At 38.8% G+C, this 14,136-nt stretch overlaps 1 protein-coding gene across 7 annotated transcripts in view; it reads right to left on the bottom strand.

Annotated features, from left to right (window-relative positions):
* PDLIM5 (PDZ and LIM domain 5) overlaps nucleotides 1-14,136 on the bottom strand; it is a 350,516-nt gene that overhangs the window by 144,618 nt on the left and 191,762 nt on the right. For 2 of the 7 annotated variants that reach the window (XM_053703447.1, XM_053703446.1), the window contains exon 6: nucleotides 649-665. The exons of the other annotated variants lie outside the window; for them this stretch is intronic. In XM_053703447.1, coding sequence (XP_053559422.1) covers nucleotides 649-665 — 17 coding nt within the window. The remainder of the gene's footprint in view (nucleotides 1-648; nucleotides 666-14,136) is intronic. 7 annotated transcript variants of the gene reach the window in all.

Raw genomic sequence — 14,136 nt, 5'->3', positions numbered from 1 at the left:
TTGAAGAAATATCAATGCACATGGGTGAACCAATCACAAGAGGCATCTATGTGCAGCCACCAATCAGCAGCTACTGAGCCTACTTAGATATGCTTTTCAACAAAAGATATTTAGAAAATTAAGCAAATTAGACATAATTTAGAAAGTTGTTTAAAATTGCACGCTCTTTCTAAATCATGAAAGAAAAGAATTTAACGCCAGACTTTCTTTTATTTGTAACCACGTGAAAAATACTTAATCACCATGTTCTGTAAACTCATACATCTCAGATAGTTCTGTGTCAAATTGACCTATTTTAAGGAAAACCACTTTCTTCATGTTGAATCGCCATTATGTGGTCCTGCCTACAACATTTACTTTTATATAACATTCTGCATATTTCATTTTCTATTTTCCTCTGAGTTAGTGCATGATCAAATCTGGTAGTACTGTATGTTGAACAAAGCAATGCATGCTTGCTGCTGGCAGGAACATGCACACACACCTACAGATATATATATATATATATATATATATATATATATATATATATATATATATATATTGTATATACACACACAAACTGCACATATACATGTATATACAGTATATAAATTCAGTTTATACGCACACACAAGTCACAGAAAACAAGCAACAAGATATACTAACGTTGTCACTGTTGTTACCTGTATTAAAAAAAGAAAGAAAAGGAGAGCCTGTATGAAATGCAAAACAGTGCAATGCTGACATGCTCAGTGTGCTTAGATAGAAACTCTAGCTGTGCTCCACGGAGATACAAAAATATAAATTAGCAATAGCCCATTAAAGTAATATCTCTGACATACACAGCATGCTTTTCAAACAATTTTACCTTCTATGGAAACATACTGTATCCAATAGAGAAAAAAATACCACTCCCCATAGGGCTTCGGAGTATGGTATTACTTTGTTTTTAATAAAACTAAAGCTTTTTGTGGCAGGATAAGGGAAAATTATCCACTGTGACTATAACTTTCACTCTGAGACAAAAAAACATGTTAAAGTGGGTTTAATGCACATTACATGCCAGCACTCTTTCTGAGCCAGGAAAATAAGATTACATTTGGCTTTGAGATATTGCTGTCCAACTGTGTTTCTCAGTCTTGGATGTCTGAGGTATTTGCTGTATGCATTGAATGGCTTACTCACATACATGACTTATTCCCTACAAGGATAGGTTAGAAATGTACCTTCAAGTGTCAGACTTTATATTTGTTTCTAAGATTAGACCCAATAACCACAAGAAATTTAACATTTAGTGTCAAGTGAAAAAAATAATACATGTCACAAATGAGGTGAGTTGTGCTGGATGCTGAGAGTAAACTTTCTGAGGCAAGTTTGATTAACAGATAAATAAACTATATTGATTACAGCTTTATGTAAGGCCCCATTTAAGGAGCTTGCAGATACGTTTCCTAGTCAGCAAACCTATCCACCCACATTTAATACTATAGAGGCGACATCTGCCATGCATATTTATTACAGCACAAGTGTTTACTTATGCAGCCCCTACTCTGCTCTTGTGCAACAAATTGTGCAAGAGCAGGGCCCATCAATCATCCTGGATACATCAATCTTTGGTGATTTTAGAGCTTAAAAAGCAGCAATGTCAAGACCACCACTGCTTCTGAGTAAAAGCTATGTAGAGGGAAAGGAGCTTAGAAGCGTGCATGGGTCTTTTACGTTCAATGGCAGCAGCGTTTGCAATTATGTATTACATTGCTATAAACATTGATGCAAACACTTACCCCATGGCTAAAGACATGCACATGCTCCTGAGCTCACCTCATTCTTTAAATAAGAAATAAGCAAACATGATAATAGAAGTAAACTGGAAAGTTGATTAAAATTCCACACTCTATCCAATATGGTTAAGTTTATTTTGACTTTTAAGTTCCTTTAATTTGCAGTTGGAGGTTCACATGAGTGAGTCTACACTGTAAGGGCCCAGAAATTCCATCTGTAGATTTATAAATGGAGCCCTAATTCTTGAGGTAAAAAAGGACAAAGAAAAAGGGTGCAGATTCAAGTGTTGGGCAGTGGCCAAGAAGGTGTTCTGCTGGTACTATACCTCTGGGCTACCACCATATTGCTTGGTTTAACCGACCGCAAATGTAGTTCTTAACACTTATTTCTTTCTTATATGCCATGCTGAATATTGGCAATTAAAGGGATACTAAACCCATTTTTTTTCTTTCATGATTTAGACAGAGCAAGCAATTATAAAGGGACATTCAAGTTCAAAATAAAGTTTCATGATTCAAATAGGGCATGTAATTTTAAACAACTTTCCAATTTACTTTTATCACCAATTTTGCTTTGTTCTCTTGGTATTCTTAGTTGAAAGCTAAACCTAGGAGGTTCAGATGCTAATTTCTTAGACTTTGAAGGCCACCTTTTATCTGAATGCATTTTGACAGTTTTTCACCACTAGAGGGCGATAGTTCATGTGTCTCATATAGATAACATTGAGCTCATGCACGTGAAGTTAACTAGGAGTAAGCACCGATTGGTTAAAATTCAAGTCTGTCAAAAGAACTGAAATAAGGGGCAGCCTGCAGAGGCAAAGATACAAGGTGATCACGGAGGTAAAACGTGTATTATTATTATAACTGTGTTGGTTATACAAAACTGGGGAATGGGTAATAAAGGGATTATCTATCTTTTTAAACAACAAACTTTGTGGTGTTGACTATCCCTTTAAGCAACTTTCTAATTTACTCCTATTACTATTTTTTATTTGTTCTCTTGCTATCTTTATTGGAAAAAGCAGAAATGTAAGGTTAGGACCCGGCCCATTTTTGGTTCAGAACCTGGGTAGTGCTTGCTCATTGGTGGCTACATTTATAATTATAAAGGCAAAGCTTAATATACAGATATATGTGCTTTAACATAAACACAGGTGTCCCCAGGTGACAATAAACAGAAGTTTTTTTACATAAATGTTTATTTACTTGTAGTCAAACAACTTTACAATCAACTTTTAATTTATTATGCCCAGTTTTTCCTTTAAGTATGAAAAAAAGAAATTTTTAGTTTCTGATAACATAAGGGAACATATTTGCCATTAACTGGCTTCATCTGAGATTATTAAATAAGAACCTGCAAAACAATAGTTATTTTGCTATCATAATGACAGTGGCTAGTCTTCTCTACTCTAGTGACAAGTCTGACTGGCTCATCTAAGTAAGCTAAGTGGTAGATATTGGCTTCTGAAAACTATTTGCAGCAAACAGTTAAATTGCTTTCATACTCACTATGTTATTTATTTATTTAAAAGACAGCAGTAAAATAGTGTATCACAAAGTTGTTTACTGTCCATTTATTATTCAAGGTAAAGATGAAGCAGTGTAAGAAATAAAAGTTTTGATATCAACAATGAAAACACATTTTGGAACTTCATTGATTTAATCTACTTTCGACTGTTTTCCTTTTTATGAATTACCTGTGATCATTATATTCAATAGCTACCTTTTCAGTTTGTATGGTATCTTTCCCTCTATCTGTAAGCCTACTTAGGTAATGGGTTAAATGTGCTGGAAAAGTGCACTTAAAGCTTGATCCAAGACACCCCAACCCAACATGAAGCAACCATATTGTGTTAAACCCAAAATAAAACATTGCCTAAATCTGATCAGGAATAGAAAAAAACAATAAGCTCAAAATATTACATGTAAAATGCGTAGTTATGACTCTACAACATTCTACAAAGTGAACGTTGAAGAAGCTCATTTAAATCTTTGTCTAACTGGCCACAGCAAATGAAATGAGATAATACTGAAGAACCTTGAAGAAGATTACAGTATTAAATGGTTTTTAAAACTTTTATTTTGTATGCAGATGTTTTACAAGTATCTTGAAAAAAAAATAAAGATCTTAAAGGCCATTTAAAGAATTACATTTTTGTTTCAAATATAAGAATATATGTGGAATGATTTAATGTATGAAGAATTTGAACTATTTCTTATTTACTTAAGTCCCCAAGAGCATTATAATTGCAGCAAATATGGTCTGAAATGCTTTTCACTTCAGACATGTAATGAGTGTATTTTACTTTTTATTTGAAACATCTTTCAATAAATTAGCTTTTCAGTACTTTGGCTGGGCGGGATGCTCCTGGGATTTTAGGGATTAGTCGTCTTGAGGATTTTAAAAGACTTTGAATGGGGAGAGGAATATAAATGAGTGACAATTGTAGAATTTCACACCAAGGGCTAGATTACAAGTAGAGCGCTAATTTATTGCATGCCTGCAAATGGGCAAATTCAATGTTTACGATAATAATAATAATAATCCTATATAATAATTGGCCAAGTATGTTTGTCAGATGCAGTCATGCGCAGTAGAGACTGCACGTGACAAACATACCTGGCCTTCAGCTGCAGAGTAGTGCGCACTGCGGAAGCTGCCTGGTGGGGGCGTGACCATCGTCGGGCATGCCGTGATGGGGCGTGACCAGCGGGTGTGACGGGCGTGACTAGGGGCGTGGCCTGCGGGCGTGATGATGGGCGTGGCCTCGTGGGAGCACACAGGAGGGGCGTGGCCGGTGGGAGAGACCAAAACAGAGGAAGGAAGGAAAGAAAGAAAGCGAGCAGAAGAGGGGGAAGAGCAAAAGAGGGAGAGAGAGCGCAAAAGAGGGAGAGAGAGCGCAAAAGAGGGGGAGAGAAAGAGGGGGAGAGAGAGGGGGAGAGAGAGCTCAAAAGAGAGGGGGGAGAGAGAGCTTAAAAGAGAGGTAGGAGAGAGAGCGCAAGAGAGGGAGAGAGAGAGCGCAAGAGAGGGGGAGAGCACAAAAGAGGGGGAGAGAGAGCTCAAAAGAGAGCGCAAAAGAGAGGGGGGAGAGAGAGCGCAAAAGAGAGGGGGAGAGTTTAAAAGAGAGCGCAAAAAGAGAGGGAGAGAGCGCAAAAGAGAAGGGGGAGACAGAGTGCAAAAGAGGGAGAGAGAGAGCAAAAGAGGGAGAGAGCGCAAAAGAGAGGGGGAGAGAGCACAAAAGAGAGGGGGAGAGAGCGCAAAAAAGAGGGGGAGAGAGCACAAGAGGGAGAAAGCACAAAAGAGAGGGGGAGAGAGCGCAAAAAAGAGGGGGGAGAGAGTGCAAAAGAGTGGGGGGAGAGGGCAAAAGAGTGGGGGGAGAGAGAGAGCTCAAAACAGAGGGAGGGAGAGAGAGCTCAAAAGAGAAGGGAAGAGAGAGAGTTTAAAAGAGAAGGGAAGAGAGAGAGTTTAAAAGAGAGGGGGGAGAGAGAGTGCACAAAAGAGGGGGAGAGAGAGCGGGAGAGAGCGCAAAAGAGAAGGGGGAGAGAGCGCAAAAGAGAAGGGGGAGAGAGCGCAAAAGAGGGGAAGAGAGAGCGCAAAAGAGGGGAAGAGAGAGCGCAAAAGAGGGGAAAGAGAGAGCAAAAGAGAGGGTGAGAGAGAGAGCAAAAGAGAGGGGGAGAGAGAGAGCAAAAGAGAGGGGGAGAGAGAGAGCAAAAGAGAGGGGAGAGAGGGGGGAGAGAGAGAGCAAAAGAAAAGGGAGAGAGAGAGAGCAAAAGAGAGGGGGAGAGAGAGCAAAAGAGAGGGGGAGAGAGAGCAAAAGAGAGGGAGAGAGAGAGCAAAAGAGAGGGGGAGAGAGAGCAAAAGAGAGGGGGAGAGAGAGCAAAAGAGAGGGGGAGAGAGAGCAAAAGAGAGGGGGAGAGAGAGCAAAAGAGAGGGGGAGAGAGAGCAAAAGAGAGGGGGAGAGAGAGCAAAAGAGAGGGGGGAGAGAGAGAGCAAAAGAGGGGGGGGAGAGAGAGAGCAAAAGAGGGGGGGGGAGAGAGAGAGCAAAAGAGGGGGGGAGAGAGAGAGCAAAAGAGGGGGGGAGAGAGAGAGCAAAAGAGGGGGGGAGAGAGAGAGAGAGCAAAAGAGGGGGGGAGAGAGAGCAAAAGAGGGGGAGAGAGAGCAAAAGAGGGGGAGAGAGAGCAAAAGAGGGGGGGAGAGAGAGAGCAAAAGAGAGGGGGAGAGAGAGAGCAAAAGAGGGGGGGAGAGAGAGAGCAAAAGAGGGGGTGAGAGCAAAATAGGGGACAGAGAGCAAAAGAGAGGGGGAGAGAGCAAAATAGGGGAGAGAGAGCAAAATAGGGGAGAGAGAGCAAGAGAGAGCAAGAGAGAGGGGGAGAGAGAGCAAACGAGAGGGGGAGAGAGAGAGAGAGCGCAAAAGAGGGAGGAGAGAGAGAGCAAAAGAGGGGGGAGAGAGAGAGAGCAAAAGAGGGGGGAGAGAGAGAGCAAAAGAGGGGGGAGAGAGAGAGCAAAAGAGGGGGGAGAGAGAGAGCAAAAGAGGGGGGGGAGAGAGAGCAAAAGAGGGGGGGAGAGAGAGCAAAAGAGGGGGAGAGAGCAAAATAGGGGAGAGAGAGCAAAAGAGTGGGGGAGAGAGAGCAAAAGAGTGGGGGAGAGAGAGCAAAAGAGGGGGGAGAGAGAGAGCAAAAGAGGGGGAGAGAGCAAAATAGGGGAGAGAGAGAGCAAAAGAGGGCAGAGAGAGAGCAAAAGAGGGCGAGAGAGAGCAAGAGGGGGGAGAGAGCAGATGAGGGGGGGGAAGAGAGAGAGCGAGCAAAAGAGGGGAGAGAGAGCAAAAGAGGTGGGAGAGAGAGCAAAAGAGGGGGGTGAGAGAGAGCAAAAGAGGGGGGAGAGAGAGCACAAGAGGGGAGAGAGAGAGCACAAGAGGGGGGGGAGTACGCAAAATAAGGGGGAGAGAGAGAACTCAAAAGAGAGGGGGGAGAGAGAGAGAGCACACAAAAGAGAGAGGGGAGAGAGAGGGAACAAGGGTTGGAACCGCGGTACCTAAAAAATTGGCCCATGTACACGGGTTTTAGGACTAGTAATAAATAAATAACCAGCCATTACAAGCGCTCAAAAAAAGTAACTAGAGATCAGACCTCTGGTTAATTTTAAAATATTCCCCAATTGCCCCCATTATAGTGTGTAGTGGTTTAGAAAAAATTGTTGCATTTTTCTTTTTAAAAAAAACGCACTAAGGAGTTAAAAGGGGTTAAAAGTGGTTCGTGTAGACTTAAGTGTAAATATAAATCCAAGTTATTATACATCATGCTTAGCAGCGCAAAGCAATTAGTGCCGAGACTATGGAAACAGAGAGCTGTCCCGACTACGAAGGGCTGGACACAAAATGTTTCACTCCTACTATCCCTTGAGAAATACCACTACATTCAAACCAACAGACTTGACTTTTATTGTGCAATGTCTTTCTATTGGGAGACCTATATTCACGGGGTTGAGGAGACCACTTCATGAATAACTAATATCACTATAATTTTTACCAGGGGTTGGGTCCTGAGGGATATACAGACTTTTAGGTTACGCTCAAGAGTGCGCTTCGCTTTGGTGCTACTCAAGGTTTCTAGGTGACATTATATACTACGACTCACGACTTATATTATTCCCTATACTGCAATTCTCATCTTACAATGTGTTATTACAAGCATACAAGTTACGTAACATGTTTTACTTTCTTTTTTGTTCCTTGTTATTTGATTATTGGTTGGTTTGGTATAAGAAAAAAACCACAAGCTTTGGACTATACAGAAGACTTTCTATTCTTCTCTTGGACATTTTGACTTTTTGATATACCTAAAAGTTGGTGAAAAGTGTACTAAGCCATATTTACTAATGTCCAGAGGAATTGTTTGTATTCTTAATGTTTCTGTGCCAAACTTGGCTTACCTGTATAATATATTTTCTTTGTCAATAAAGCTTGTTTTTAAAAAAAAAAAAAAAAGTGGTGGGTGTGGGATGTTAGAGAAAAAGAAAACGTAATATAGGGCTACATCAATGTGGAAAAAGTTTGTCCCTTCTTTTGCTAATCTATTTACCGGTTGGTTTGAACTTCACCATATCTATAATTTAGAAAATACTTTTAAGAGTAACATTTTGATTTATATGTGATTTATTGATTTAATATTTGTAGTCAAAGTACCTTTTACGCTTCAAGAGTTTTTAAAATAGTTTAATGGTGAAATTTCTAGATAGAAAGTGACATTTTAAGATTTACAACTTGATGGTGGTTCAAGTACTGGGAAAGTATTGAGTACATACAGCAGATCACACTATTGCACATTAGACCTTGTCACCCTAGACATTTAATTAGATCCTTTCCCAAGAGCATTACACCCCAAAAACTGACTAACACAAACTAAAGTTACGCGCAAGAAGGTAGAGAACCTATAATTAGGGGTTGCACAAGGGGTTATGATCACAAGTGCGGCACAATCTAACTACTTTTGCTAGTTATCAAATGACTAGCAGGTACGCTCTGCACTTTTACGGCCCAGCGTACCTGGTTTTCAAACCGCCACCCCTGGAGGCGGCGGATTCCATAGGAATCAATAGGAGTCTGACCATAGCGAAAGTAAAAGTTCGCTGCTGACAGACATCCCATTGATTCCTATGGGAGCTGTCTACACCTAACACCCTAACATGTACCCCGAGTCTAAACACCTCTAATCTGTCCCCTCTACACCGCCGCAACTAAATAAAGTTATTACCCTCTAAACTGCCGCACCCGGAGCCCACCGCAAGCTACTCTATACATATTAACCCCTAAACCGCCGCTCCAGGAGCCCACCGCAACTATAATAAATGTCTTAACCCCTAAACCGCTGCTCCCGGAGCCCACCGCCACCTACATTATACCTAGTAACCCCTATCCTGCCCCCCCTATACCGCCGCCCCCTATAATAAATTTATTAACCCCTATCCTGCCCCCCCTACACCGTCACCACCTATAATAAATTTATTAACCCCTATCCTGCCCCCCCTACACCGTCGCCACCTATAATAAATGTATTAACCCCTAAACCGCCGCTCCCTGAACCCGCCGCAACCTATATTAAACTTATTAACCCCTAATCTGCCCCCCCTACACCGTCGCCACCTATAATAAATTTATTAACCCCTATCCTGCCCCCCACTATGCCGCCGCCGCCACTGTAATAAAATTATTAACCCCTAAACCTAAGTCTAACACTAACCCTAACGCCCCCCTAACTTAAATATTAATTAAATAAATCTAAATAATATTTCTATTATTAACTAAATTAATCCTATTTAAAACTAAATACTTACCTTTAAAATAAACCCTAATATAGCTACAATATAAATAATAATTATATTGTAGCTATCTTAGGATTTATTTTTATTTTACAGGCAACTTTCAATTTATTTTAACTAGGTACAATAGCTATTAAATAGTTATTAACTATTTAATAGTTACCTAGCTAAAATAAACTGAAATTTACCTGTAAAATAAATCCTAACCTAAGTTACAATTACACCTAACACTACACTATACTTTAATAAATTATTCCTATTTAAAACTAAATACTTACCTGTAAAATAAACCCTAATATAGCTACAATATAAATAATAATTATATTGTAGCTATCTTAGGATTTATATTTATTTTACAGGCAACTTTGTATTTATTTTAGCTAGTTAGAATAGTTATTAAATAGTTATTAACTATTTAATAACTACCTAGCTAAAAGAAATACAAAATTACCTGTAAAATAAATCCTAACCTAAGTTACAATTAAACCTAATACTACACTATCATTAAATTAATTAAATAAACTACCTACAAATAACTACAATTAAATACAATTACATAAACTAACTAAAGTACAAAAAATAAAAAAAGCTAAGTTACAAAAAATAAAAAAATAAGTTACAAACATTTTAAAAATATTACAACAATTTTAAGCTACTTACACCTAATCTAAGCCCCCTAATAAAATAACAAAACCCCCCAAAATAAAAAAATGTCCTACCCTATTCTAAATTAAATAAAGTTCAAAGCTCTTTTACCTTACCAGCCCTTAAAAGGGCCATTTGTGGGGGCATGCCCCAAAAAGTTCAGCTCTTTTGCCTGTAAAAGAAAAATACAACCCCCCCCCCAACATTAAAACCCACCACCCACATACCCCTAATCTAACCCAAACCCCCCTTACAAAAACCTAACACTAATCCCCTGAAGATCATCCTACCTTGAGTCGTCTTCACTCAGCCGAGCAGCGATGGAACCGAAGTGGACATCCGGAGCGGAAGAGGTCTTCTATCCAAGCCGGGTCTTGAATCTTCCTCCCGCCGACGCGGAACATCCTTCTTCACCGACTGACTACGACGAATGAAGACTCCTTTAAGGGAATCAGCCAATCAGATTGAGCTCGCATTCTATTGGCTGATCAGATTTTTCCTACCTTAATTCCGATTGGCTGATAGAATCCTATCAGCCAATCGGAATTGAGGGGACGCCATCTTGGATGACGTCCCTTAAAGGAGCCTTCATTCGTCGTAGTCCGTCGGTGAAGACTGATGTTCCGCGTCGGCGGGAGGAAGATTCAAGACCCGGCTTGGAAGATGACATCGCCCGGATAGAAGACCTCTTCAGCTCCTCTTGGAAGATGACATCGCCCGGATCGAAGACTTCTTCAGCGCCGCCTGGATGATGACTTCATCGGATGGAAGATTTCTTCAGCGCCGCTTGAAGGATTAACTTCTTCCGCTCCAGATGTCCACTTCGGTTCCATCGCTGCTCGGCTGAGTGAAGACGACTCAAGGTAGGATGATCTTCAGGGGATTAGTGTTAGGTTTTTGTAAGGGGGGTTTGGGTTAGATTAGGGGTATGTGGGTGGTGGGTTTTAATGTTGGGGGGGTTTGTATTTTTCTTTTACAGGCAAAAGAGCTGAACTTTTTGGGGCATGCCCCCACAAATGGCCCTTTTAAGGGCTGGTAAGGTAAAAGAGCTTTGAACTTTATTTAATTTAGAATAGGGTAGGGCATTTTTTTTATTTTGGGGGGGTTTGTTATTTTATTAGGGGGCTTAGATTAGGTGTAAGTAGCTTAAAATTGTTGTAATATTTTTAAAATGTTTGTAACTTATTTTTTTTATTTTTTGTAACTTAGCTTTTTTTATTTTTTGTACTTTAGTTAGTTTATGTAATTGTATTTAATTGTAGTTATTTGTAGGTAGTTTATTTAATTAATTTAATGATAGTGTAGTATTAGGTTTAATTGTAATTTAGGTTAGGATTTATTTTACAAGTAATTTTGTATTTCTTTTAGCTAGGTAGTTATTAAATAGTTAATAACTATTTAATAACTATTCTAACTAGCTAAAATAAATACAAAGTTACCTGTAAAATAAATATAAATCCTAAGATAGCTACAATATAATTATTATTTATTTTGTAGCTATATTAGGGTTTATTTTACAGGTAAGTATTTAGTTTAAATAGGAATAATGTATTAAAGTATAGTGTAGTGTTAGGTGTAATTATAACTTAGGTTAGGATTTATTTTACAGGTAAATTTCAGTTTATTTTAGCTAGGTAAGCTATTAAATAGTAATTAACTATTTAATAGCTATTGTACCTAGTTAAAATAAATTGAAAGTTGCCTGTAAAATAAAAATAAATCCTAAGATAGCTACAATATAATTATTATTTATAATGTAGCTATATTAGGGTTTATTTTAAAGGTAAGTATTTAGTTTTAAATAGGATTAATTTAGTTAATAATAGAAATATTATTTAGATTTATTTAATTAATATTTAGGTTAGGGTTAGACTTAGGTTTAGGGGTTAATAATTTTATTACAGTGGCGGCGGTGTAGTGGGGGGCAGGATAGGGGTTAATAAATTTATTATAGGTGACGACGGTGTAGGGGGGGCTGGATAGGGGTTAATAGGTTTAATATAGGTTACGGCGGGTTCAGGGAGGGGTTAAACTATTTATTTAGTTGCGGCGAGGTGCGGGATCAGCAGGATAGGGGTTAATAATTTTATTATAGAGGGAGATGGTATAGGGGGGGCAGGATAGGGGTTACTAGGTATACTGTAGGTGGCAGCGGTGTCCAGGAGCGGCGGTTTAGGGGTTAATACATTTATAAGAGTTGCGGCAGGGTCTAGGAGCGGCGGTTTAGGGGTTAATACATTTATAAGATTTGCGGCAGGGTCTAGGAGCGGCGGTTTAGGGGTTAGTAACTTTATTGAGTTGCGGGAGGCTCCGGGGGCGCCGGTATAGAGATAAAACAATGTAGTTTAGTGTGAGTGCTTAGTGACAGGCTAGCAATAAAGCTGGGAAAAAGCCGAAGAGCAGCGAGATCGGATGAGTGATAACTCTCACAGTCCACTGCTCATCGCCCCGCGGCTTTTTGACAGCTTTATTTGATAACTTAGGCGCACGTATTCAAGGTCCGCGGCGGCGAAGGTAGGCGAGTGTATTGGGCCGGCGAAGGCAGAAAAGTAGACGGCTTGATAACTACCCCCCTAAAGCTCTGATTTTGTGTTTTTGAAGCCACAACCTAATAAAATGGGTTGAGCTTGTAGGTATAATCAGATCTCATTACTGTATCCCAATGTGTACATAAACATGTTTCTTAATCTTATATCTGTCCATAAAACAATCACCAGTACTTGGAGAGAACAATGGAAAATTAACATTTTATTACCTTATCTCTGCTATATCCTACTGGGAGTATAATTTTTTCTGCTGGCTGTGTTTACAAAGCTTATCTATAGCTGGGACCTGCGGCCACAAACTTTCAGAATAGGTGGGGATACCACATGCTAAATCATTTATTTCAAATGCCAATATAAGGGTAAAGGATCTACTTGTAAACAATTTAATACACTCCAGCAGGTAAAGTTGATCATTGGGAACAAATTAAAGGGGAGAGTTTGAGTAAACTGTCCCTTTAAATGGAATCTCCACATTTTAAAAGCAGATAATGTATTATACCCGTTGATGGAAAATTGTAAATCTGTGTCCAAGAAACCATCAAAATTATCCCTGAGCATGGTCACTTTCCAGCTAAAGAACAGAGGTGATTGGCTGAACAAGGAAGGGAATTATATGCATTTATATAGGTGTGTGTCACTTGAATAATTAACTTGTGATGTTATGGATTTTTAAGAGTTTTGTGATGCAACAAATTTTTAGGATTCATTTTTACTGGAATGTGACATGTGGTTTTTAACATGTTGGTCAATTCACAAGAGGAATAAGATCAAGAACACAGGAGCATCTAAGAGATGGAAAAAATTGCAATAAAGATTCGGTCATAGCATTTAAATGGTGAGCATTTTACTAAATTTACCACACCTAAAAGTCCCCTAGGGTTGAGGGTTAATTAAAATTTCTGCATAAGAAAGAGCTGTTAGGATTTGTAAATCATGAACTAAAACCCCCTATGGTTTGAATTTTTAATGGGCTGTGAGATTTTGTTGATTAATAATTGACCAGCATAAAACTCATTTTTTATTATTATTATTATTATTATTATTGACTAATTCAAATTAAATTCAACTTAATCATTGTGCTCCCACAAACAGGGAGAGCAATAATTAACCAGCCATTACAAGTGCTCTGAAAATTAATCAGAGATTAGATCACTGGTTAATTTTCTAAAAGTGCCCCAAATGCCCTCAAAATAGAGGACATTGAAGTTTTTAATTTTTTTTTTAATTTTTTTTTGCACAAGGTGTTGGAAAACAAACGGCAGTGAAAAGTGCCTTTACATTGCAGTCTATGGGAACTGTGTGTTCCCATAGACCACAATGTAAATATATATATATATATATATATATATATATATATATGATTACATATATATTCATGTGTTTATATGTGTATATACACATAACACAAATATATATGTATATATTCATATATATTTTAAAATGCTACCATCGCTGCACAACTTACCCCCTTCGCTGCGCGTGGTTCTGATGCCATCAGAATGAGATTCCCATAGGAGCCCATAGCAATGCGAGCGCGAGCTGTCATTCACATTGCGTTTAACTTGTAATACCAGCACACATTTAGCGATCCACTTGTAATCTGGTCCTATATGTAGAATTAAATCCTGTTGTATGAAATAATTTTTATATTGGCCAATTTGTGTTTTCATTTGTAAGTTTTTATTGGAATGAATTTTAAGTGGTGGAAGTATATGTTACTGATACTATGTATTTCTCACTATGTGGAGGGGTACAGTTTGTTAATTATATGATATAATATGATTGTATTGTGATTGGTCAATGTTCCCTTTAAATCATGGTGTTATGTAGCTTGGTGTTGTGCAAGATCTAATCCCTCCATGGT

Source organism: Bombina bombina, chromosome 2, assembly GCF_027579735.1.
Source record: "Bombina bombina isolate aBomBom1 chromosome 2, aBomBom1.pri, whole genome shotgun sequence".
Taxonomy (NCBI): domain Eukaryota; kingdom Metazoa; phylum Chordata; class Amphibia; order Anura; family Bombinatoridae; genus Bombina; species Bombina bombina.
This window is presented reverse-complemented; position numbering and strand designations above follow the sequence as displayed.